This window comes from Phodopus roborovskii, unplaced genomic scaffold (genome assembly GCF_943737965.1).
Source record: "Phodopus roborovskii unplaced genomic scaffold, PHOROB, whole genome shotgun sequence".
Lineage (NCBI taxonomy): Eukaryota > Metazoa > Chordata > Mammalia > Rodentia > Cricetidae > Phodopus > Phodopus roborovskii.
In genome coordinates this window covers 22496945-22520388 of record NW_026126540.1, presented here as the reverse complement: position 1 = coordinate 22520388, position 23444 = coordinate 22496945, and the positions used below count along the sequence as shown (strand labels likewise).

The window sequence follows — 23444 nt, the reverse complement described above, 5'->3', positions numbered from 1 at the left end:
AAATACATACAAAGAAGAAGCACTGGGCTGGAGAGATGGCTTAGCGATTAGGAGCACTGGTTGCTGCTCTTCCAGAAGTCCTGAGTTCAATTCTCAGCACCCACATGGTGGCTCACAACCATCTGTAATGAGATCTGGTGCTGTCTTCTGTCATTCGTGCAAATATAGAGCATAAAGTACATAAATTAAACAATCTTTTTTAAAAAAAGAAACACCAAAAGCTGTCTATTTATGTTACTTGATATAAAACAATGTACATCATATTTTAGCTGAAATAGATGATTTTTCATATTCAACACCAACCCAGCTGAATATGGATGAGTTTGGAGCTCTGGTCTGCTGTGTCAGCCTTAGTGTGCTCATGGTTAGAATGGCTAGAAGTCCCATGTCCATCTTCTTCCTCCTCCTTTTTGCTTAGGTGAAGACCTTTGGCGAAGCCTGTCTGATGATAAGGAAGCCAGCCCTGGAGCTTCTGGGCTACCTGAAAAATACCAAATTTACTCACCCAGCTGTGCGCTATCTTCTCTGTATCCTTTCCAACATGCCGGGTCTTAATCAGCCCATGCATTCTCCCCTCATCTGAGAAAAGGAAATGCTGGTTGTTTGGGTTTTTGGTTTGTTGAGACAGGTCTTGCTCTGTAGCAGTGGCTGGCCTCACTGTCACACTAATCTGCCTGCCTCTCTGTGCTGAGTGCTGTGATTCAAGACTTGCACCACCACACCCAGCTGTGAAATGCTGTTAATGGGAAACATGTTGCTTATGATGATGTTTTCTTTAACACACACTTTAGATGGGGAGAAGGGAACAGGAAAAACTCTCAGTCTTTGCCATGCTGTTCATTTCTGTGCAAAACATGACTGGCTGGTTCTGCATATCCCAGATGGTAAGACCTTCCTGTATGTCTCCTGTGTCCGGCAGCACTGTGACTTAGACCATGCTATAGTGTGCACGCTAACTCTTGAGTTCTTGAGCGGAGCAAACTCCCTCCTGCCTCAGATTCAAAGGGGGTGACTACAGACTTCTTTTTGTTTTGCCGTCCGTCGTGACTGTTTTGAGTGTCCAGAGTCTCTGAGCTCCTTCCTTGGCACTTCAGGGCTGAGTTAGTTCTTCAGTGTGGGTTTGCGTCCTCACACTTTGCTTATATCTTCTTTTGTTCAGAGTTGTGTATATCCACCTTTTCTAATTTGCCTTTTGAAAACTGGCAGTAAACTGGGTGGTGGTGCCCACCTTTAATCCCAGCAGAGGCAGGCAGATCTGTGTGAGTTCAAGGCCAGCCTGGTCCACAGAGTGAGTTCTAAGACTGCCTGGAAAAAAATAAAGTTAAAAATAAATAAAAATTAGCAGTGAGCAGAAATGACAGTCCACTTGATGTCTTATGTACTGATTACAATTCAGTTTAAGATCATGAACATGAATGCTCAGTTCCCAGTACCACCACACACAAGAAAATATGTTCATTTATTTTTCAATATATTTCTCATACTTTAAAGAATAATTCATGGGGCTGGAGAGGTGACTCAACAGTTAAGAGCACCCACACAGCAGCTCCTGGTGTCTTTAACTCTGGCTCTAGGGACTCTGGTCTCTGCATTCAAAACATCCATAATACAAAGTGAAAGAAAGCGAATTTTTGTTTGTTTTTACAAAAAAAGTATACAGTATTTCAAGTTAACTACAGTCTTTTCCTAATTGATTTTCTTATGCATTTTTAGCTCATCTTTGGGTGAAAAACTGCCGGGAGCTTCTGCAGTCCACCTACAACAAACAGCGCTTTGATCAGCCCCTGGAGGCCTCTACCTGGCTGAAGAACTTCAAAACTACAAATAAGCACTTCCTGAGCCAGGTGACTGCACGCCAGGAATTCAGTGCAGGGTGACCTTTGCCCAGATTCCATCTTCTCTGCAGCTTTCGTAGTTGGATACTGTAGAGAATTGGCATAGTAATCAGTAATAAATAAGTCATTTTGTATCCCTTTAATATGTTTTGCTCACAGTGGTCTCACAACTTAAAAGTTCATTTTTTGTTGTTAAAGAGGTAACAGCTATCAGCTGTTCATTTAGTGGCTAGTAAAATAAAAGTCTAAATTGATTTACTGTTTCTGAGAGAGACATGAATCCTCAAGCATATGGCCAACAGTAAGACTTTCCTCCATATAAAACAGACACCTAAGAGTAAGATTATTCATACCAGTTTTGTTTGCTTCACAAATTAGGCTGTGAGTCTAATTTGTACCTCAAACTGGCCTTGAACTTACAGTGCTCCTGCATTGACCTAGAAGGCACAATCCCTAGCATCTTAGATTGAGCTCTAAAGTGAAGCTTTACCACCATAATAGAAAGACTCACATAAGTGTATTAACAATGAGTGTTAGCTGGCGAGATGAAGTGCTTGCCACTGTACCTCATAACCTGAGTTATAAACTAGGAACCTATATGATGGGAAAAGAAAACTTAACTCCTACAAGTTGTTCTGTGACTAATCAGCAAGGTGACTCACATGCACCCTCGTATGTATACATGCATGTACACTGTACACATACACAAGTGATGGTGGCACACCCCTTCAATCCCAGCACTTGTGAGTTTGAGGCCAGCTTAGTCTACAGAGTAAGTTCCAGGAAAGCCAGGGCAACACAGAGAAATCTTGTCTAACAAAAAAACAAAAAAAGGACCAGAAAGAAATGGGAGTGTCCAGGCTTGGTGGAGTTCAGTGGAGCTCCCAGCATGCTTGGGGCTTGGTATTTGATGAGTACTATGGGATGGGTGGGACCATGCCAATGTCCTTTTTCACCGTTTTAGTCAGGAGGGCCAGGCACGGTAGTTTACATCTTTAATCCCAGCACTTAGAAATCTGAAATGGGAGCTGGAGAGATGGCTCAGTGGTTAAGAGCCCTGGCTGCTCTTCCAGAGGACCTGAGTTCAATTCCCAGCAACCATATGGTGGCTCACAACCATCTATAATGAGATCTGGTGTTCTCTTCTGGTCTGCAGATGTAGACGAAGGCAGAATACTTACATAATAAATAAATAAATTTAATAAAAAAAGAAAGAAAAGAAATCTGAAACAGGGTAATTGTCTTAAGTTGGAGGCTGACCTGACCTAAATAAAGTATGAGACCCAGTTTTGACATCTCCTCTGTAGGAAGGAAGGTTAGAAGTCTTTGATTTCTACATTGCATCTCCTTGTGGTTTAGATCATTCCTGTGGGCTGCCATCCTGACTTGGAAAGGCTTCAGCCTAAACAGGCAGCCTATTGGATTTTCCTTCTTTTTTCCTTCCTTCCTTCCTTCCTTCCTTTCTTTCTTTCTTTCTTCCTTTATTTATTTTTATTTTACATGTCGATCCCAGTTTCCTCACATTTTCTTTCATTGTTTGCTTATTTTTAGATAAAAGTTCAAGAGAAATATGTTTGGAATAGGAGAGAAAGCACCGAGAGGGGCAGTCCTCTGGGAGAGGTTGTTGAACAGGGCATAACACGAGTAAGGAGTGCCACAGACGCTGTCGGGATCGTGCTGAAGGAGCTGAGGAGCCAGAGTTCCAAAGGGCTGTTCCATGTCCTGGTAGCAGTGGACGGGGTCAATGCCCTCTGGGGAAGGAGCACGCTGAAAAGAGAAGACCGGACCCTGGTAAGAATATTTGTTTTCTCTGGCTCTATCCCGTAAAGAGCCTGATGCCTTCCTGGGTGGGCCACATGGAATATTTTAGATGAAGTGTGGAGCCGGGACAATAGCTGAATGGTTAAGAGCACTGACTGCTCCTGCTGAGGACACAGCTTTGATTCCCAGCACTCAGATGGCAGATGGCAGCCATCTGTAACTCCAGTTCCAGGGAATCCAGCACGGGCAACGAGCACTCATGCAGTGAACATACATACATTCAGGAAAAGCATTCATAACACAAAAAATAGTAAATCTTTAAAAACAACAACAAAAGATAGTGAATAGTAATAAGCCAGCAGTGTAGCACTGTGGTGAGCACATGAGTGACTAGTATGTAGAAGGCTACATCTCCAGCACTGTAAAAAAGGGGGAAAGATGTACAGTGAATTAGCTTTAAAAAAGAAAAAGTTGTATGTTATGGCTTTGTATTGCTGTGATAAAACACCAGGACCCAAAGCAGAGGAAAGGGACAGAGCCCTATCAGTTGCCCACTGACAGAAGTAGGACAGGAACTAACGAGAGGACATGGAGGAGTGATGCTTACTGGCTTGCTCCCCCTTGCTTGTTCAGTTTGTTTTCTTATACAGCCCAGGACCACCTGTCCACGGATGGCTGCTTCCCCCATCACCCATCAATCACTAATCAAGAAAATGTCCTACGGCTTGTCTATGGTCCAGTCTGATGGCAGTATTTCCCAATCCAAGTTCATTTTTCCCAGATAACCCTGGCTTGTGTGAAGCTGACAGAAACTACCCAGCACGTGATGTTACATGCTCCATCGTACATGCTGGAAAGAGCAGGGCAGCCGGAGCTCCAGCAGCTTTGCTTTCTTCCTTGTTTCTAACTGCTGTTTTCAAAGAGAGGCTGTGGTCTATGTAGAGATCAGAGCTATCAAGGGAGGAAGGTGCACTTGGGACAATGATCCTCTCTCCTCTTGCCTGCCTGCCTCTTCCTCTCCTTTTTCCTCACCTCTCTTATCCCAGAGGAAGTGTGTTCAGGTGCTATGATTACAGTGGTTAAAAGCTTTTCCTTATAGCTAATTGTCAATTCAGTTTTCTCAGGGAAACAGCCAGAAAAGTAAAGTCCTAATCTCTACAACACTCTCTTGTTGACAACATGTAGATTGCCCCTGAGGAACTATCCCTTGTCCATAGCCTAAGGAAGATGGTGAAAAATGATTGGGTAAGTGCCCTCAATGCTCAAGATTTGTAGAGGAAAACATGTTTGCATCTTTACTGGTTTTGGTTTTGGTTTTGGTTTTTTCAAGATAGGGTTTCTCTGTGGCTTTGGAGGCTGTCCTGGAACTAGCTCTTGTTGACCAGGCTGGTCTCCAACTCACAGAGATCCACCTGCCTCTGCCTCCCGAGTGCTGGGACTAAAGGCGTACGCCCCAATGCCTGCCTTTACTACCTTTTATCTAACTTACTTTCTATTTGTAGTTGTACAGAATGGATCTGTAGAAAGTCCCTTTCCTGGCTGAGCCTTCTCTCCCAGTGTCTGTCTGTCTGTCTGTCTGTCTTTACTTTTTTGTTGTTTGTTTAAGATACTGTAATTTTTATTTGAGGCAGGTTCTCACAGTTTGGTCCTGGCTGGCCTAGACTCACAGAGCGCCACCTCGTGGGTGCTGGAAATTAAGACATGAACCATCAAGCTTCTTAAGGCAGCTAGATATGAGCTCATTTTGTAGCTCAGACCGCATTAGAACTCACTCTGCCTCCACTCTTCTGCTTCATTCAGTTGCTTCAGTGCTAGGATTGTAGGCATTGCAGAAGAAATTGACAACCAAAAGTATATTGTGATAAACGTAAGATCTTGTAGAATTTATTGTCAGAACTAAATCTACAAGCAATAACTGGAGCTGCAGAGATAGATGGTCCAGAGGTCCTGAGTTCAACTCCCAGCAACCACATGGTAGCTCATAACCATCTATAATGAGATCTGATGCCCTCTTCTGGCCTGCAGGGATACTGACAGACAGAACATTGTATACATAATATTTTTTTTTAAAGAAGTAGTAACTGTTTTGTTGACAATTAATTATGCTAAACCACACTGTCATAACACTATTGTGAAAAAATCTACAACTGACTGTGTAGCATGTCTGTCATTTCCATCTTTTTAAAACTCAACTCCTTTTTTTTTTTTTTTTTTTTTAGCATGGAGGTGCAATTGTGTTGAGTTTGAGCCAAACCGGATCTCTCTTTAAATCCCGAACAGCGTATTTGCCGCACGAGCTTCTGGGAAAGGTCATGTCCTGGAGAAACCTGTTTCCCTGAGAGTAACCATTCTATCTAGAGCAGGGTTTCTCAACCTGTGGATCGTGACCCCTTTGGGGGTTCATATCAGACATTTACATTACAATTCATACCAGTAGCAAAATTACAGTTATGAAGTAGCAACAAGATAATTTTATGGTTGAGGATTACTACAACATGAAGAACTATATTAAAGGGTTGAAGCATTAGGAAGGTTGAGAACCACTGGTTTAGAGACTCTCTTTCTTATTTAATATTTATTTGGGGTAGTTCACATCTTTATGAGGCAGGAAGCCAAGAGTGGGAGTAGTGTAGAACAGAGGAAAGACCCTGTCCTCAAAGTCACTCAGGCTCTCTCTTCATTTGGTGCTCGATTAACACAGTATCTTTTATCCTTTTCTTCTACAGGAAGGATTTGATGCCTTAGATCCTTTTGTTCCCATCCTCACTTCCAACTATAATCCAAAGGAATTTGAAAGTTCTTTTCAGTACTATTTAGAGAATAATTGGCTTCAGCATGAGAAAGGTCAGTTATGTTATCACCCTACCCTACCCTGCCCTGCCAGGCTGTTCATAGCACAATCGGCTGAGTCATCTGTGACCAAGTACCTTAGCTTATTTGGAGTCACAGGTTCAGAAGGATCAGCAGTGACCACTTGGGTCTATGATCTTGTACTTGCAGGAGCAGAGGGTGCTTGTGTCAGTGCAGACAGGAAGGTATTTCTACTTAAAATCTCACCTCATCCAGAACAATTTTGCTTTTTTTTAAGCAGTGTTTTACTGTGTACCTATGCTTGCTTACCTCGCACTCGGGGTCTCCTGTCTGAGCCTCCTGAACTAACGTCTCAGCACGTATGCCACACCCTGGCTTCAGAAGCCCTTAAATCTTTTCAGGTTTTTGGGTGGGGGAGAGGTTTTTGTTTTTTGGGACATGGTTTCTCTGTGTAGCCCTGGTTATCCTGGAACTCACTCAGTAGACCAGGCTGGCCTTGAACTCACAGAGGTCCACCTGTCTTGGCCTCCAAAGTACTGGGATTAAAGGCATGCACCACCACCGACCTGGCTTCAGAAGCTTTTAACTCTTAGTGTATCTGCTTCACATCATGTAAACACAGTCTGTGTCCTGAGTAATGGACAGGCAGTAATGACTGCTGTGGTCTCAGTTCACTGTGGGCTACATGAGACCCTGGCTCAAGGAATAATTGGTGCCTAGCATGTGCCAAGCCTTGAATTTGATCTCTTGCCCCACCAAAAAACGGTGTAAGCTAATCGTAAAGAGACCGTGAGACTAGAGAAAGGAAATAAGAGCAGCGGCAGTGTGGTGAGCAGGACGTAGAGGAGTGAGAGCTGAACAGACAAACCTTGATCACAGTTTGTAGCAGGAAGAGGCTGCCATTTTTGTGTATTTGGCTGCATTTCAGCTACAACAGAAGAAGGGAGGAAGGAGCTGAAGTTCCTGAGTAATTGCAACCCCGGACAGCTGGAGCGGCTCTGTGCCTCCCTGTAATGGCGGCAGCAGCGCGGCGCAGCACCCCTGGAAGATGCACCTCCTTCCCACGATGCCACGTGAGGAAGTCCCTAGGCACAGTGAAACAGCCTGATCTGCAGTGATGGGGCATATGGCAATAGGATGTCCTTTGTTCTACAACTAATACCGGTTTTCACAGTAAAGATGGGTCTGTTTCTGAGTGTTGTGTTGGATCTGTAATAAGGAAAGTGTTCACACTGGCAAAATTGAATTTCTCTGGAATTCTGTTTGTTGACTGCAGAAACTCAATACTACAGAAAGTATTAGTTGTTCTGTCTTGTGAACACAAGTCAATTCAGGAGACCAAGATTCCCAGCCTAATTCCGTTCCTGTTCTAGTAACTTCTCACTTCCCTGTTGGTACCTTTCTTGCTTCTGCAGAATGTCGCCGAAACCCCAGCTGAGTTCTGGCAGGTTGGTGTGGCCAGCTCCTTCCCACATACTCCTGAGAAAATTAAGCCCCTGCTACAGTATACATGCTATATAATGAATTAACACTCATACAGATAGAATTATATCTGTGTACACACCTTCAAAGAACTAAAGAAATAAGGGACTCATAGAGTTTGCTTTTCTTTATTATTATTTTATGTACACATGCCAAAGCACATTATGGACAACTGTGTGAAGTTAGTCCTCTCTTGTGTTTGTGTGAGTTTGGGGACATTGACAGGCTTGCACGTCACATGGTAAATGCCAGTACCCACTTTGCCATCTCACTACCCCCAGAAGGCTTGTTTATTTTCTTTTTTGAAACCAAGTCTTCTGTAAGGGACTGACCAGAACGTTCTATGTAGGCAACAGTTGTCTTGAACTCAGGATCCTCCTGCCTCCACCTGAATGCTAGGATTACAAGTACCTATACCATGCCTGTATATGATTTCCTGATTTCCCACTTATTGGGCTGTTTGCTGTTCATTTCACCTTGTCTAGTTGTGACAGTAATGCTAAACCCTCAGGGTACTTGTGAGTACCTCTCACACAGCAGGCAGCTGCTCAACTGCTAGGAAGCTCTCCTATCTTGGATGGTTTGATGCTTTATTTGAAGGATTGTTTTGTGAGATCCTGCACCCCACCATGATGCAGTCCTGTGTCTTGGGGTCAATTTAATGGAACCAGTCCACTAATATCACATAGATACCAGCTGTCACAACTGGACATGGATAAGTAGATAGAAAAACTATTTCTTTGTGTGTGATGTGCCCACGGTGCTGCTAGGACCTGCACCTGCTAGGTCGGCACTCTCGCTGAGCTACAACCTCACTCACACTACAAAATCTCTTATGTATCTGTATCTCCTGGTGCTTCTGCTTCCACTTTGAGCCCTGATTGGCAGACCTCTGGCATCAATCATTAAGCTTTTTTTTTTTTAAATTTTTCAAGGACAGGGTTTCTCTGTTTAACAGTCCTGGCTGTCCTGGAACTTGCTCTGTATATCAGGCTGGCCCTGAACTCACAGAGATCTGTCAGCCTCTGCTTCTAAGCGCTGGTGTTAATGGAGTGTGCCATCACTGCCCAGCCTTTGTTTTGTTTTTAATGAAGGTGGTGATTATAAGCCCTGCTCCCTTTGTTCTGACCCTGCTTGTGGCAGCTACCATCTACCCAGCATCGCTGTCCACAACTTTCCGACCTGAGTTGCTAGCTCACCCACCTTGGTCCTTTCCCACTTTTCACCGCCTCCAGGGCTAGGAGATGGGCAGGCCACACTACTGGGTCTACAGAAGTGGCTGGGCCTGTTGCTCTTTCTCTGCCATCCTCCACAGGTCTTGGTCATGGTACCAACAACAGGTCTGCCCTGAACCAGGTGCAGGTGTCACATGTAGGAGAGGGCCAGCTCTGCTTAGCCAGCCTGACTGTCCACCCATTCAGGGCCTTTGAGCTTCCCAGACTTTGGGGAGACTGCCAGAGTTCTAAAGTTGGTTGCCATCTTTTGCAGCAACTCCACTCAACCTCCCAAGGGAAAGGCTGTTTTGGATTTTTGAGAAAAGGTCTCAAGTATCCCAAGCTAACCTTAAACCCTAATCCTCCTTTCTCTACCTCTCAAGTGCTAAGATTACAAGCATGAGCCGGGTAGTGGTGGCACATGCCTTTAGTTCCAGCACTCGGGAGGCAGAGGCAGGTGGATCTCTAAGTTTGAGACCAACCTGGTCTACAAGAGCTGGTACCAGCATAGCCTCCAAAGCCAAGAGAAACCTTGTCTCAAAAAAAAAAAAAAAAAATTACAGGCAAGAGACACTATGTCTGGTTTCAATACAGAATCCTCCCAAATACCATAATTTATCAAGACTTTAATAAGGCCATCCCACAATCCTGATGTTCATAAGTCATCATCCTTTTGTTTGTTTGTTTTTCTTGAGACAGGGTTTCTTTGTGTATCCCTGGCCTCAGACTCACAGGCATCCACCTGCCTTCTGCCTCATGAGTGCTGGGGTTAAAAGCATGCACCACCACTAGGCCCCTAAATCGACATCTTGGGAGATTTTTTATGGTTATTTATTGTGCCTCTGGACTTGTGGTGGCCGCAGCACCCATTTAAAGATCAGAGGACAACTTTTAGGCTCTGTTCTCTCCTCATTTATAGATCCTGGAAATCAAATGGGCAGCAAGCATTGACCCACTGAGCCACCTGCAATAGCCCGGTTTCTAGAACTCTATGATTAGCTACTACACATCATCTGTCAGCTGGTGTGATGGTCTCAATCATTTGAATAATTGAACAGTTCCAGCTGGTGGAGCTGTGCAAAGGATTAGGTGCGGCCTTGTTGGAGAAGGTTTCTCACTGGGACTGGGCTTGAAGTTTCAAAAGCCTCCTGTTATCTTCAGTGCAAACACTTAACCCAATTAGCCATTTTCCTAGGTCTAAACCCATTATTTCTCCATTTTTTAGCTGCTACTTTCTTGTTATCAGTAACACTCAATTTCCCTCCCCGTGCTTGCTTGGTGTTACTGTGAATACATATGAGGACCAAAAACACATTTTCAACTTTCATTTTTATTAGTTTTCCTTATGTGTTTGTATATGTGTGGGCATAAAAACAGGTACCTGTGATGGCCAGAGGCATTGGGTCTCCTGAAGCTGAAGTTAACAGGCCATTGTGTGCTGCCAGGCAGAGGTGCTGGGAACTGACCAACTACAGAGCACTTAGTTAATGCTCTTCATTGCTCACCAGTCTCTTCAGCCTAAGACACCTTCAAAAGCTTGACATTTAAAGCCTGAAATTGGAATAGACAAAATCCATGTAACAAAGTATTGATGTGCTAAAAGATCAGGGTTGAGTTGTGTGTAGCTCGGTGACAGTGTTCCCCAGTAATCTGTACCACTTCTGTTATAGAACATGTTTCCCAGTGTTAGAAACAGAGTAACCTCAGTGCTTCATAAAGGAGCACATAAGCAGAACAAAAGTAGAACCAAAGTAACTCATTTTGCAAAAAGGGTGTGCCAAGACCCAAAGCAGGCTAAGAAGCACTGATCAAAATGGCTGTCTCCTTTTACCCCTGACCTAAGTGCTAACTGGGTCTCAGCCTGACCTGCACTATTTAAAGATTGGTCTGACAGGTGCCCACAGCAGCCTGGACAGCAGTGGAGAGGAGAAATTGCTAAGCTCCAGGGACCAACCAGGCCACATAATTCTGGATGAGCAAGCTGCAGTTAATCTGCTACACACACACAACATCCCCAGACCAGAGGAGGTCTGAGGCATCAGAGTCCTTGACAAGGCTGTGCTCAAGTCAACAACACAAGTTCACAGAACTTTTGCTACCCACACTCTGATCCCATTAGTGAGAACTAGATTTAACAATCTGATGCTATTAGCTAATTGACATGAAGGACAAGAAGGATCAGGAAACATGAGTCATTCCCAGACTCAAATCAGCAATTTTTTTTTTTTTTGTTTTTGTTTTGTTTTGTTTCCTGTACTCATAAAATCACCTGTGCCTTACAAGAGATCATCTTACTGGGCCTATTGCTAGTCCCCAGTAAGTCCACTACTGATATCCTCAGAGCCTCATCTGAAGTTCCAATAGCTATGTGTATGTGATTCTGTCATAATTGCATTTATCCTTTAGATCTGGATATAATCTCCAATCGGGACAGGATGACCCCAGGTTGGGTGAGTCTTTGAGGTCACCCATGTCCCATCCTTTAGTTCTGTAAGTAGGCTCAATATACTCAATGGGGTCACCAGGTTGAACTTAGAATAGTTGGAACTAAGACAAATTCAAGAGACTAGTTAAGCCAGGTGTTGGAGGCACATGCCTTTTGTCTCAGCACTCAGGAGGCAGAGGCAGGCAGATCTCTTGAGTTCGAGGCGCCATAGCAATACATAGAAACCGTCTCAAAAAAAACAAAACAAGAAGGGGAAGGAAAAGAAGGGGGAGAGAGATAATAGTTAAACAATGGTTTCCACGGGGGGGGGGGGGGTGCACACGTTTAGTCCCAGCACTGGGGAGGCAGAGGCAGGCAGATTTTTGTGAGTTCGAGACCAGCCTGGTCTAAAAGAGCTAGTTCCAGGACAGACTCAAAAGCCACAGAGAAACCCTGTCTCGAAAACCAAAAAAATCAAACAAACAAAACTGGACTTTTTAAAATTTTCTGTGTGACTACATTAGTGTGTCATGTGTATGCTAAATGAGGTGTGCCTTCATAGGCCTGCATGAATGTTAGTGTGTATCATGTATATGTTGTATGTGCCCTGTGGTGTCAGTTGCCCTTGGGCTAGAAAGAGTTGCAAGAATGCTGAGCTGCCTGGTGCAGGTGCTGGGGATTAAACTCCAGTCCTCTGGAAAGAGTTACATCTTTTAACCACTGATCCATCTCTCTAGCTTTTTCATTGATGTATGTGCTTTATGTATAGGAGTATTATGCACACTACATACAAGGATATCAGAAGAGGGTGTTGAATCCCCTAACACTGGAATTATGGATCCATGTGAGTGCTTGGACCAAATCTGGGTCCTCTATAAGAGCAACAAGTGTGCTTAACGATTGAGCCATCTCCAGCTCCAACAGTCAATGGACTTTTCTAAGTCCTCCATTAAAAGAAGGACATTATCTGTGAGTTGGAGGTCAACCTGGTCTACATAGATTTCAGGACAGTTGGGGGTTACCTGTTTCAGCCCTGCCAGCTCCAACTCCTACCCGAAAAGTTAAAAGTCCTTCATTGGAAGAAATTCCTATCTTCTTCCTCCATATGCTGCGAGTGGCCGTCTTCACAAACTCTCCAACTCACAGCTTAGGAGGCAAAGACTTATGTAAGGGAGCATTCATTCTCAGGTCCTGGGGGCTGAGTCATATAGCAGGTTAGTTTCAAGATAATAGGCAGGCACCCACCACCAGCTAGGGGACAGAGGGGCCCGGTGCATCCTCCTTATTTGTGATGAACTTTAAGTTCTCCATTGCCATCTATTTCTGGCAGAGTCCTACTATGTGCTGGAAATAGTCTCAGGGTCACAAAGAAGCAGAGGACCACTCAAGCACAAAATTTATGGAGTTTGAAAGAAAAGGTGGTTGGTTATTCAGCATTTCTAACATGTACAAGAATGGAATGGTAGATGTTCCCAGAAAAGGAACACAACCCCCAAATAAAAATGTAAATATGAATAAAAAATGTAAATATGAAGCCCAGAGTTTGAACCTGAAGACCCGTATGGTTGTACAGAACCAACTCCCTCAACTTGTTTTTCTAGCTTAAAAAAGCTGTAGCATGCATCCCACACACAAATATTAAAAACTTTTCACCCCAAATAATAGACATAAATGGCTTAGTAATGAAAAAAGCAAAATTCTGTTCAATAGGTATTTTTTTCATAATTTATTTAATTTTATGTGCATTGGTGTGACAGTGTCAGATCCCCTGGAACTTGGAGTTACAGACAGTTGTGAGCTGCCATGAGGGTGCTGGGAACTAAATCTGGGTCCTCTGGAAGAGCAGCCAGTGCTCTTAACTGGCCGAGCCACATCTCCAGCCTCAACAGGTATTTTGTATACATTTTACTAGCAATGGATTTACACTGAGAAATATACTGCCTTAAATACCAACCTTTCTTTTAAAAAACCTGTTATTTGTGGGCTAAAAGATGGCTTAGTAAATAGTTTGTCATGCAAAGACCTGAGTTTGGGTTCCCAGAACCTACATAAAAATCTGGACTCAGAGGTCTACATCTGAAATTCCATCACCAAGGAGGTCAGGTGCTCAATGGGCACCCAGTGTAGCTGACTGCTCACCTTCCTGTCCATTAAGAGACTCAAAGACTAACGTGGCAAGTGATAAGAAGGACATACCCAACACTGACCTCTGTTCTCCTCTGTCATGTATAGGTAAGTGTACCTGCACACATGTATTCACACACAGAGAGAGAGACAGACAGAATCTGGGTGGATTTGTTATCTTCTTTGTCAGGGGCTATGAGAGATACAGCAGGTGATCTGTTTATTACTACTACTACCACCACCTATTCTTCTCTTATCTATTACATCCTGACCACAGTTTTTGTCGCTTCTTCTCTTCCTAGTCCCTTTTCCCACCTTCGTTCTGGCCCCTAATCACTTCTGCTCCATCTCCCTTCAGAAAAAAAGCAGGCCTCCCAGAGTTATCAACCAAACTTGGCATATCAAGTTGCAATGAGTCTAGGCACCTCCCCTCCTATTCAGGCTAGACTAGAAAACCCAATAGGAGGAAAAGGGTTCCAAAAGCAGTCAAAAGAGCCACTGCTCCAACGATTAGGAGTTCCACAGAGACAGCCGGGAAAAATTCAGCAAGAGGTTCCGGGATAATAATTTTATTTAACCGGTTGGTGGTGATGCACGCCTTTAATCCCAGCACTGGGGAGGCAGAGGCAGGTGGATCTCTGTGATTTCGAGGTCAGTCTAGTCTACAGAGTGAGTTCCAGCATAATCAGGGCCATTACACATATAAACCCTGTATGGGGGGGGGGGGGTATTTGTTTTGTGTGTTAGACTTGATCTCATGTAGCACAAGTTGGCCTTCAACTCGATATGGAACTAAGAATTGAACTGGTCTCCTCCACTTCCGAGAACAGGGACCACACGTTTGTGCTAACAAATGAGGCTTTGAGATCCTTTGTAAACTGGATATCCAAAAACCTTATAAACAAATAAAAGAATGTCCCCAGCCTTATTTGTGGCAGAGGCCTGAGGACCTGAGTTTGAGGCCAGCCTGAGGCTACAGTGAACCTTTCTAAAACAATAAAAAAGTAAGTGCAGATGAGCTACATGTACATGAAAGAAGGGGACTACAATCTTTTCTACAACGTAACAGAAGCTCATGGAGGACCCAGCCCATTAGGTTAGCCAGGGTGGAGAAAGGAATAGAGTGGGAGGACTCAGAGGAGCGTGCAGTCCCTCATCAGGTTTTTTTTTTTTTTTTCCCCTCATGTGAATTACTAGCTAGGCGCTGAGAGGCATCTGCATAAAGAGTGATAGAAACAGGTGAGAGAATCTTCCATGACATTGACCACAACATGCGCCAAGGGAAGCGCAGAGGGAACTGCATGACGCCAGCGGGGAAGCAGCAGCTTCCGGCAACCCAGGAGAGGAAGAGGCGGGGCCGTGAGAAGCGGAGACTAACGAATCGTGTAGCCAACGGGAAAGCACGTGCTCAAGAGCCAATAGGGCAAGGCCCCGCCCCCTGGGGCCAGGCGCTCCGCGGAGGCTGTAGAGTGCTGGGGAGCGGCGCTGGTATGGCGGGCGGGGCCCGCGAGGTGCTCACGCTGCAGTTGGGACATTTCGCGGGTTTCGTCGGGGCACACTGGTGGAACCAGCAGGTCAGGCCCCTAGTGGCGGCCCCGCGCTCCCTGCGGAAGGTACTTGGCCCTGCCCCTCCTTCTCATTCCGCTTTGTCCTCTGCACCCTACAGGATGCTGCGCTGGGACGTACTACCGAGGGCGAAGAGTCGCTTGGGGAGCTGTGCCCCGACGTCCTGTACCGAACGGGCCGGACGCTGCATGGCCAGGAAACCTATACGCCGCGACTCATCCTCATGGATCTCAAAGGTGAGGCTGTGGCGGAGCTCAACCGAGTTTTCCCGTTTTGCGTGTGAGGCCCTATCATTAGTTCACTTCAGAACCCACACTGGAGACAAACCCCCGAGGACACGGAAAGGCCAGACTATTCAACTCAAGAGCTGACTCTGGAATGGGGGAGAATGGGCAGCATACTGTTAAGCTGCTGCATTCACACAGAATCACAGATATTGATAGAAAGATAAGAGTCCAGATTGCCCATGCCTTCTAACGTATAACCAAGTATGGTTCTAAAAGCCAAGAGCATTGCTCGGCGCGGTTGGGCATGACGACTTTAAACCCAGCAGAGGCAGGTAGGTCTCTGCGTTCAAGACCAACCTGGTCTACACAGGGATACATAGGAGGCATCATCTCAACCACTGAGGGATACATAGGAGACATCATCTCAAAAGCAAAACAAAAAGTTTTGCCCAGTACGAGAGACACTGCCGCAACACATGGATCAGATTAGTCTGAGGGAGGGAGATTATGCTCCAGGCTTTGAGCTTGTCTTTCATTTCTGTTCAGGCAGTCTGAATTCACTAAAGGAAGAAGGTGGCCTCTACAAGGACCGACAGCTAGACGCTGCAGTAGCATGGTGTGTATCTGATGTGTGAAAGGGGGTAAGGGATCCAGTGTATGTGCACAGAAGGCTCGAGAGATCATCAGAGGGTCACTCTCTTTGCTTAATCTCCACTCTTTTTCAGGCAAGGAAAGCTCACCACACACAGAGAAGAAGCTTACCCAAAGAACCCTAACCTCCAGGACCTTCTGAGTGCAGAGGTGATGGGCTCTGCCCCAAACTTTCAAACCTACTACAGGCAAAGTAGCTGCATTGAGCAGAAAACTGGGATGCTAGTCACTGTAAAGGCCTTAGCAACACTCGTTTTTGGAAAACACACGTTTGGGTCCTAGCTGTTTTTCCAGAGTTCCCAATGCCCCCATTTGGCAGCTCAAAACAGCCTGTAACCAGTTCCTGGGGATATAATGCCCTCTTCTAGCTTTGAACACCTCATGCATGTGGTGCACATAAACTCTCATGGCACACACATATACACATACATACATAGAGATGAACCCACAGCAGAGAACTAACGAGAACCAAATGTCACTTTTCTCACCCCTCCCAGGGAGTGCTGAGTACTGATGGTATCTGGAGGGCCAAACCTCTCCAAAATGGCAAAGGTGAGGTGACCCTTGACACTGGAGACTCAACAGAGCAGGGATGATGCAACTCATCTGTTCTTTCTTCAGCTGCCCGCTAGTCATCCCCGGTACAAATCCAAAACCATTTATCCCCACAGAGAACAACATCAGAGTCTGGTCAGACTTCCTCAGAGTGCATCTCCACCCTCGGAGCATCTGTGTGATTCAGAAGTACAACCATGATGGGTATGGGACTCCAGAGGCTGTGAGACAAAGCTTAGGTCCCACCAACACACTGGATAAGGATGGAGCCAGCCTCGCCTGCCCTCCACCAAACAGCAGACTGGGGAGTTGAGGACAGGCTGAGTCTTTTATCATGGTGATTTTTGGTAGTGAAACAGGTCGGCTGGAGGCCTTTGGCCAAGGGGAGAGTGTCCTGAAGGAACCCAGATACCTGGAAGAGCTGGAGGACAGACTGCATTTCTTTGTGGAGGAATGTGACTTCTTGCAGGTAGCTGTGTGACAAGGTGGATGCTGGGGCAGACGCTCTCCCCATCCTACAGCCTACTTTCTGTTGGCCTTCATCTCTTCAGGGCTTCCAGATCCTATGTGACCTACATGATGGCTTCTCTGGAGTAGGTGCTAAAACTGCAGAATTACTACAAGATGAGTATTCAGGCCGGGGAGTAATAACATGGGGTCTGCTCCCTGGTCCCTACAATCTTGGGGTGAGTAGAAGCTGGAAGAAAAGCAGCAGAATTGGTGGGAAGGAGAGGACCCCACGGAGGAAGTTGTGTGGAGTAAGCCATTCTCACTTCTTTTACCAGGAGCCCCAGAAAAACATCTTTCGTGTCCTAAACACAGCATTTGGTCTGGTGCACCTGACTGGGTACAGCTCTTTTGTCTGTCCCTTATCCCTGGGAGGCAACCTGGGCCTGCGCCCCAAGCCACCTGTCAGCTTCCCTTACCTACAATATGATGTAAGTCTCGAAGCTCACTCTATGTCAGCCTCTATTTACTGTGGCTGTTTGTCATCCCCCTCCCTCCCTGCCATGTGTCAGGTGTGTATGTGTTGCTAGGGATTGAACCTAGGACTCAGCACATACTTGGGAAGTACTTCTAACACCACGTTGGGTTCCCAGCTTGAACTTTACCTCTTAGCACTCCCTATTTGTCCAGCCTCAGGACAAAGAACCTTATTTCATTCCCTGGACCTCTCCCTTACTGTTGTGCCTCCACACGGTTCTCCGCACCCTCAAACCCAGCGTTCCCCTCCTGTCCCACTTGACAGGCCACTCTGCCCTTCCACTGTAGCGCCATCCTGGCTACAGCTCTGGACACAGTCACTGCTCCCTATCGCCTGCGTTCCTCCATGGTCCCCATGTCTCATTTGGCTGATCTGCTAAGTTTCTCTGGGAAAAAGGTAAGAAGCTTTAGAGGGCCAGGCAGTGGTGGTTATCCCAGCACTTGGGAGGCAGAGGCAGGCAGGTGTCTGTGAGTTTGAAGCCAGCCTGGTCTATAGAGCGAATTCCAGGACAGCTAGGGCTACACTGAAAACCTGTCTTGAAAAACAAACAAAACCAAGAAGCTTTCGAAAGGCAGGGCCAGAGCTGAGGAAAGGCTCCATAACCTCCTACCTCCTGGTCTCTAGGTGGTGACAGCAGAGGCAATCATCCCCTTTCCACTGGTTCCAGGCCAGTCCCTTCCTGATACCCTTGCGCAGCTTGGAGGAGCTACTCCATGGACCCCACTGTCTGCTTGTGGGGATTCTGCTGGAAGTCGATGCTTTGCCCAGTCAGTGGTGCTGAGGGGTATAGACAGAGCAAGCCATACCAGGTAAGCACTGGCTTCTTAGAGGCCCTTGTAGGACTTGCTCATATGACTTTGTCTCCCTAATGTCTAGGTGTTCTAATGGTATACTTCCTACTATCACTGCCTAACATTACCCCCCCCCCCAAAAAAAAGGCAGCTTTAGATTGATTGAATTGATGGTTCAAGAATGTAAGAATTCTTAGCTTCTATTCATACAACCAAAGAGTAAATATGGGTTTGGTTTGTTCTGTCAGTAAGCTCAACGCAGGGACACCCTTGCCTTCTGCTCTCCATGCATGTGCCTCTGGAGAAGAAGTCTTGGCCCAGTACTTACAACATCAGCATCCTAGAGTCTTAAGGTCAGTACAGCACTTGCCCTTTCCTCGGACTGCCAGCAGCCTTTGCGCCTCCCTGCTCTGAGCCACCATTCTCTGCCTACAGTTCATCACATTTGCTGCGGACCCCCTGTAAAGTGGCTCCTCCTTACCCACACCTCTTCTCAAGCTGTAGTCACAAGGGGATAGCGCTGGACGGTCCCCCCAAGTGTGCAGGTAGGACATGAAGACAGGACAGCTACATAGGAGTGGTTTTACTCTTTCTCGATTAAAAGTGCTAAAGAAAAAAGTTCACAGTTGAGCATTCCTCTACTTGACTACAAGCTCCTGGGGTACTGACACACTAGGGACAGCAAACACACTTTACTGCTGTACTTCACAATCATTCTACCAAGTCCCAGATGTGCTCATCAGTACAAGAGTCCCAGAGCAGACTCTAGTCCACTCCCTTTTCTCTCCCTCTGCAGCAGTGCAAAGCATCCCTGTGTTTGGGGCCTTGCGCTCCTCTTCATCCTTGCACCAGACCCTGGGAGACTTGGCTGAAGAGCTCAACAGACTTGATCTGCGGCGCTGGGCTAGCTTCATGGACGCTGGGGTGGAGCAGGATGACATGGAGGAGTTGCTACAGGACTTACACAGCCTGGCCCAGTGTTACCAGGAGGGTGACAGCCTTTCAAACTGAAGTTCCAGGGAAGGGTATTGGGGAGATAATTTATAATAAAAGCTGCCAGGTGCAGGAACCCCGTGTGGTGGGTCCTGCTACTTGACATAGGCATTTGTACATTTAAAACCACTGAGATCACCAAAGAGCCAAGGCCCATTTTCCTTCAATGCTATTTACAGATTGGGTATGTAAGGTCTTCATTGAAGTCCCTGAGAGACACAGGCCGCACAGCCATCTCCAGACCGACTCTGTCCTTAGCTCCACAGAAGGAGATCAAGGTCTCCACAACAGTTGGGTTGGTCCTGGCAGATGACACCATACCTCCCCCGGTCTCACTCATCCAGCTCTTCTTCAGACAGCAGGTCCCCATGGTCAGAGAGCTGGTCTGTATTACTAGTGCTGGTGGCATCATCCTCATCCTCAGAGCTGGCCTCACAGGCTGTGTGGAAGAGTTGCATGAGCTCTCGGAAACGGTGGGAAACCTAGCGAAGGGAAAGGGTTGTGCTCACTGTTCTAGTCTGCTTATGATGAACTGGGTACCCCCTTGTACACAAGAGTGAGATCAAAGGTTGCATCTTCTGTATAGACAGGAGAAAACCACAGACAAAGTTGTGTTCTTCAGGGAACACAACTAGAGCCTTTTTCTTTTCCTCCAGACTTGGTGATACATACCTTTAATTCTAGCAATCTAGAGACAGAGACAAGATGGGTTCCTGAGTTTAAGGACAGGTAGTGAAAATCCTGTCTTAAAAAAGAAAAAGAACACCCACCCTGACAGGTCAAGCCTTTTTTCAGGCCAACCTTTGTAATAAACATCTACTGCCATGAAAGTTCTTATGAGCCAGGCAGTGGTGGCATGCCTTTTAACCCCATCACTTGGGAGGCAGGGGCAGGTGGATCTCTGATTTTAAGTCTAGCCTGGTCTACAGAGTGAATTCCAGGACAACTAGAGCTGTTACACAGAGAATCCTTGTTCCCTCCTCCCCTCCCCCCTCCCCCGCAAAAAAAAAAAAAAAAAAAAAAAAAAATTCTTACAACTGTAAATGCCATTGGTCCCATCCTCTTGCCTTAGTTCCCATATTTCCCTTCCCACCTCACCTCAAGAGGAGTCTTATTTCCCAGCTGCTGAGAGATAATGCTGAAGGTGTGAGGCTGTGCCCCCTGCTCCTGGCACATGGTGAGAATCACTCGGTCGGCTTCCCTGTAATCCAGGCAGCATGGTTAGCCCCCCAGGACCTTATTGGATCTGCGTTACCCTCTGCAAACACAGCTTGCTTTACCTACCTTGTCCACAGTACCACCTTCTCCCCAGTGGAGCTGACCTTGCTGTTGTTGGCACAGACTGTAGCTTCTGAGACTTTTGGCAGAGGCCCCTCTGGCCCCTTGCCTTGTGTTTCTCTGTCTTCAGCCACGACCCCTCTGGCAGCTTTGGGCGTGACCTCTGAGGTATCAACTCCTGATGGCGTTCCACAGATAGGTGCCATCATATGGGTTGTCTTTGCCTCCACTCTGTTCTCGAGTAGCCAGCTCTGAGTACCTGCTTTCCCATGTATGTGTCTTCTTCCTGTGTCACTGGTCCTTGAGGAAACAGGACTCCGCAGAACAGCAGGGATCTCCACAAAGCCTTGCAGCTTTTCAGTTTCTGATGCATCTGGGAGTGGCACAGTAGTCTCTGAATTAGCCTTTTGATCCTCCCCTTTTACAGCAAGTATGGTGGATGTACCAAGACAGGAGACTTCAGGCCCAGCCTGGTCTCTTCTGACAGAGGAGAGTACAGCTCCAGTCTGAGGGGGAAGTCGGGGGGTCTCTGGTGAGCAGAGTGTCTGGCCCTCCGAGGGCTGTTCCATGGGAGTCATTTCTGCAGAGCACGGCAAAGCACTCCCTACTGTTGACCCTGCTTAGGAGGAATATGGGGGTCAGGGTACACTGACAACCACAAGTCACTGGCGAGCTACTGGAACACCGTTCCATTGGAAAGACTGCTGGAGATAATGGGGGACCCACTCAGCAAAGGAGGGCATGGCTGTTATGTTAGAATGTTAGTAGGGAGGGCACACACCTAGGAGATTTTGGGAATCTGTTTATTTTTATTTTTTTTTTTTTTTTTATGCATGAGTGCTCTATCTGCATGTATACCTTTATGCCAGAGGAGGGCAGCAGATTCCACTATAGACAGACGTGAGCCACAATATGGTTGTTAAGAACTGAACACTGGACCTGTGGAAGAGCAGCCCATCCAGCCTCTGTTTTACTGTTGTGTTTGTTTGTTTGCTTTTTGAGACAGGGTTTCTCTGTATTACTTTGGAGCCTGTCCTGGAACTAGCTAGCTCTGTAGATCAGGCTGGCCTTGAACTCACGGAGATCTGCTTGCCTCTGCTGCCACAGTGCTGGGATTAAAGGTGTGCACCACCAACACTTTGTAACACAGTTCTAACTATGTGAGAGAAATGAACGGGAAGTTTCCTGCAGTGTAAGAACTCCTCAGAAACAAACAGGGAAGGTCACAGCGTGGCAGTCAGGTTACTCACCTGGCATGGGTGTCTCTCCCTTCCTGGTGGTCCTGCCGGTCCTACTCTGGGTTGCTTCAGTGTTCTCCTGCTCCTCCAGGGCGTCCTCTTCCAGTATGTCCTTGCCTTGTCCTGCCTCCTTATTTCCAGGCATAGAATTGGCCTCTTGGAGGGGGCTACTCCCCACCAACTCAAGGGACTCCTTGCTCTTGTAAGATTTGCTGTCACAGACCTGCAAGGGTGACTCTCTAGGTTAAAACTGTCCTGACCTGTGTTGCTAGTCAGCAAGACGGCTTCAAGCTACCTAGGATTCCTCCATTTCTAAGGACTGCATTTGTACAGCCAACCAACTCACTCTGGAAAACAAGTTATCTTTAGTCTTGTTTTGCTCACAGGTTTATTTGACATAAAGAAAACAACCCCTAAGTACTCAATTGTGTGGTATGCATACAATGATACCACCCCAAAGCTTAAATCGAGAAGAGCCTGAGCTCTGCATAAACTAGAGAACTGTCCACAGACAGCAACAAGCTTATGAGGAAACACTTCCAGTGTGGTTTTACTTCCCTTTTTCCAGAAGCATTACTCAAGGGATTCTATTTTATTTATCTAGGTTTTTCTGAAGATTTTTTGTTTTTATTTTATGCATATCATATGACTGGTTATTGGCACCATGTGCCTACAGTGCTGACACAAGCTACAAGGCAATGATCCCCTGGAACTGGAATAATAAGACAGTTGTGGGCTGCCAAGTAGGTGCAGGGAATAAAAACCCAGGTCCCCTGGAAGATCAGCCCAGGTTCTTAACTGCTGAGCCATCTCTCCAACCACTACTATTTTTAAGAAAGGATCTCCATCTAGCCCTGGCTGCTTAGAACATGCTTGCTATATAGGGTCACATTTTACAGCTTCCTGTATCTGCCTATAAAGTGCTAAGATTTCAGGTGTGGAATCAAATAAAAGATTCTCTTTAAAAGACAAAATGTAACTTTAGGGGGCTAGAGACATGGCTCAGTGGCTAAGAGGCCTGGCTGCTTTTCCAGAGATTCAATTCTCAGCACCCACATGGGAGCTCACAATTCTCTGTAGCTCCAGTTCTGGGGAATCCGACACCATTACATGCAGGCAAACACCAATGCACATAAAAATAAATAAATAAAAGCAAATGCAACTGTAATGCTAGCACTTATGTAGTGTAGGCAGGAGTTCAAAGTAACCCTTCAAGATTCATGGTGAAGTTGAGGCCAGGAAAGGCTACAAGAGCCCTTATCTCAAAATACAAAACCAACTACCACCACCCGAGAAAAAAAAGAAAAATCTAGGCCAGGCAGTGGTGATGCATGCCTTTAATTCTAGCACTTGGGAGGCAGAGACAGGCAGATCTCTGTAACTTCAAAGCCAGCCTGGTCTACTGAGAGAGTTCCATGACAGCCTCTAAATCTACAGAGAAACCCTGTCTCAAAAAACAAACAAAAAAATCTAAAGCTGGAGATGTTGTTCAATTGCTAATGTGCTTG

The 23444-nt window shown here is 46.0% G+C and overlaps 3 protein-coding genes across 40 annotated transcripts in view; 2 read left to right on the top strand and 1 right to left on the bottom strand.

The window, feature by feature from the left end:
- Positions 1-7664, top strand: part of Dap3 (death associated protein 3) — a 28300-nt gene extending 20636 nt beyond the window's left edge. For all 5 annotated transcript variants that reach the window (XM_051198837.1, XM_051198840.1, XM_051198839.1 and 2 more), the window contains exons 5-12: positions 419-527; positions 792-884; positions 1714-1844; positions 3387-3626; positions 4782-4841; positions 5816-5905; positions 6323-6440; positions 7336-7664. In XM_051198837.1, the coding sequence (XP_051054794.1) occupies positions 419-527; positions 792-884; positions 1714-1844; positions 3387-3626; positions 4782-4841; positions 5816-5905; positions 6323-6440; positions 7336-7421 (927 nt within the window). In that variant the 3' untranslated portion in view covers positions 7422-7664. The remainder of the gene's footprint in view (positions 1-418; positions 528-791; positions 885-1713; positions 1845-3386; positions 3627-4781; positions 4842-5815; positions 5906-6322; positions 6441-7335) is intronic.
- Positions 7665-14908: 7244 nt separating this feature from the next.
- Msto1 (misato mitochondrial distribution and morphology regulator 1) lies at positions 14909-19517 on the top strand. Its single transcript, XM_051198723.1, has 14 exons — positions 14909-15226; positions 15319-15454; positions 15992-16061; positions 16171-16246; positions 16594-16648; positions 16768-16855; positions 17003-17120; positions 17203-17337; positions 17437-17589; positions 17901-18032; positions 18261-18445; positions 18676-18780; positions 18863-18972; positions 19224-19517. Exons 1-14 carry the CDS (start codon positions 14924-14926, stop codon positions 19436-19438), a joined length of 1881 nt encoding a protein of 626 aa, XP_051054680.1. The 5' UTR covers positions 14909-14923; the 3' UTR covers positions 19439-19517.
- LOC127232582 (GON-4-like protein) overlaps positions 19006-23444 on the bottom strand; it is a 117379-nt gene continuing 112940 nt past the window's right edge. For 30 of the 34 annotated variants that reach the window (XM_051198686.1, XM_051198688.1, XM_051198715.1 and 27 more), the window contains 4 exons: positions 21949-22159; positions 20705-21317; positions 20519-20621; positions 19006-19902 (listed from right to left, as the gene is read on the bottom strand). In XM_051198686.1, the coding sequence (XP_051054643.1) occupies positions 19753-19902; positions 20519-20621; positions 20705-21317; positions 21949-22159 (1077 nt within the window). In that variant the 3' untranslated portion in view covers positions 19006-19752. The remainder of the gene's footprint in view (positions 19903-20518; positions 20622-20704; positions 21318-21948; positions 22160-23444) is intronic. The other 4 variants (XM_051198695.1, XM_051198697.1, XM_051198720.1 and 1 more) reach the window with 1 other exon arrangement.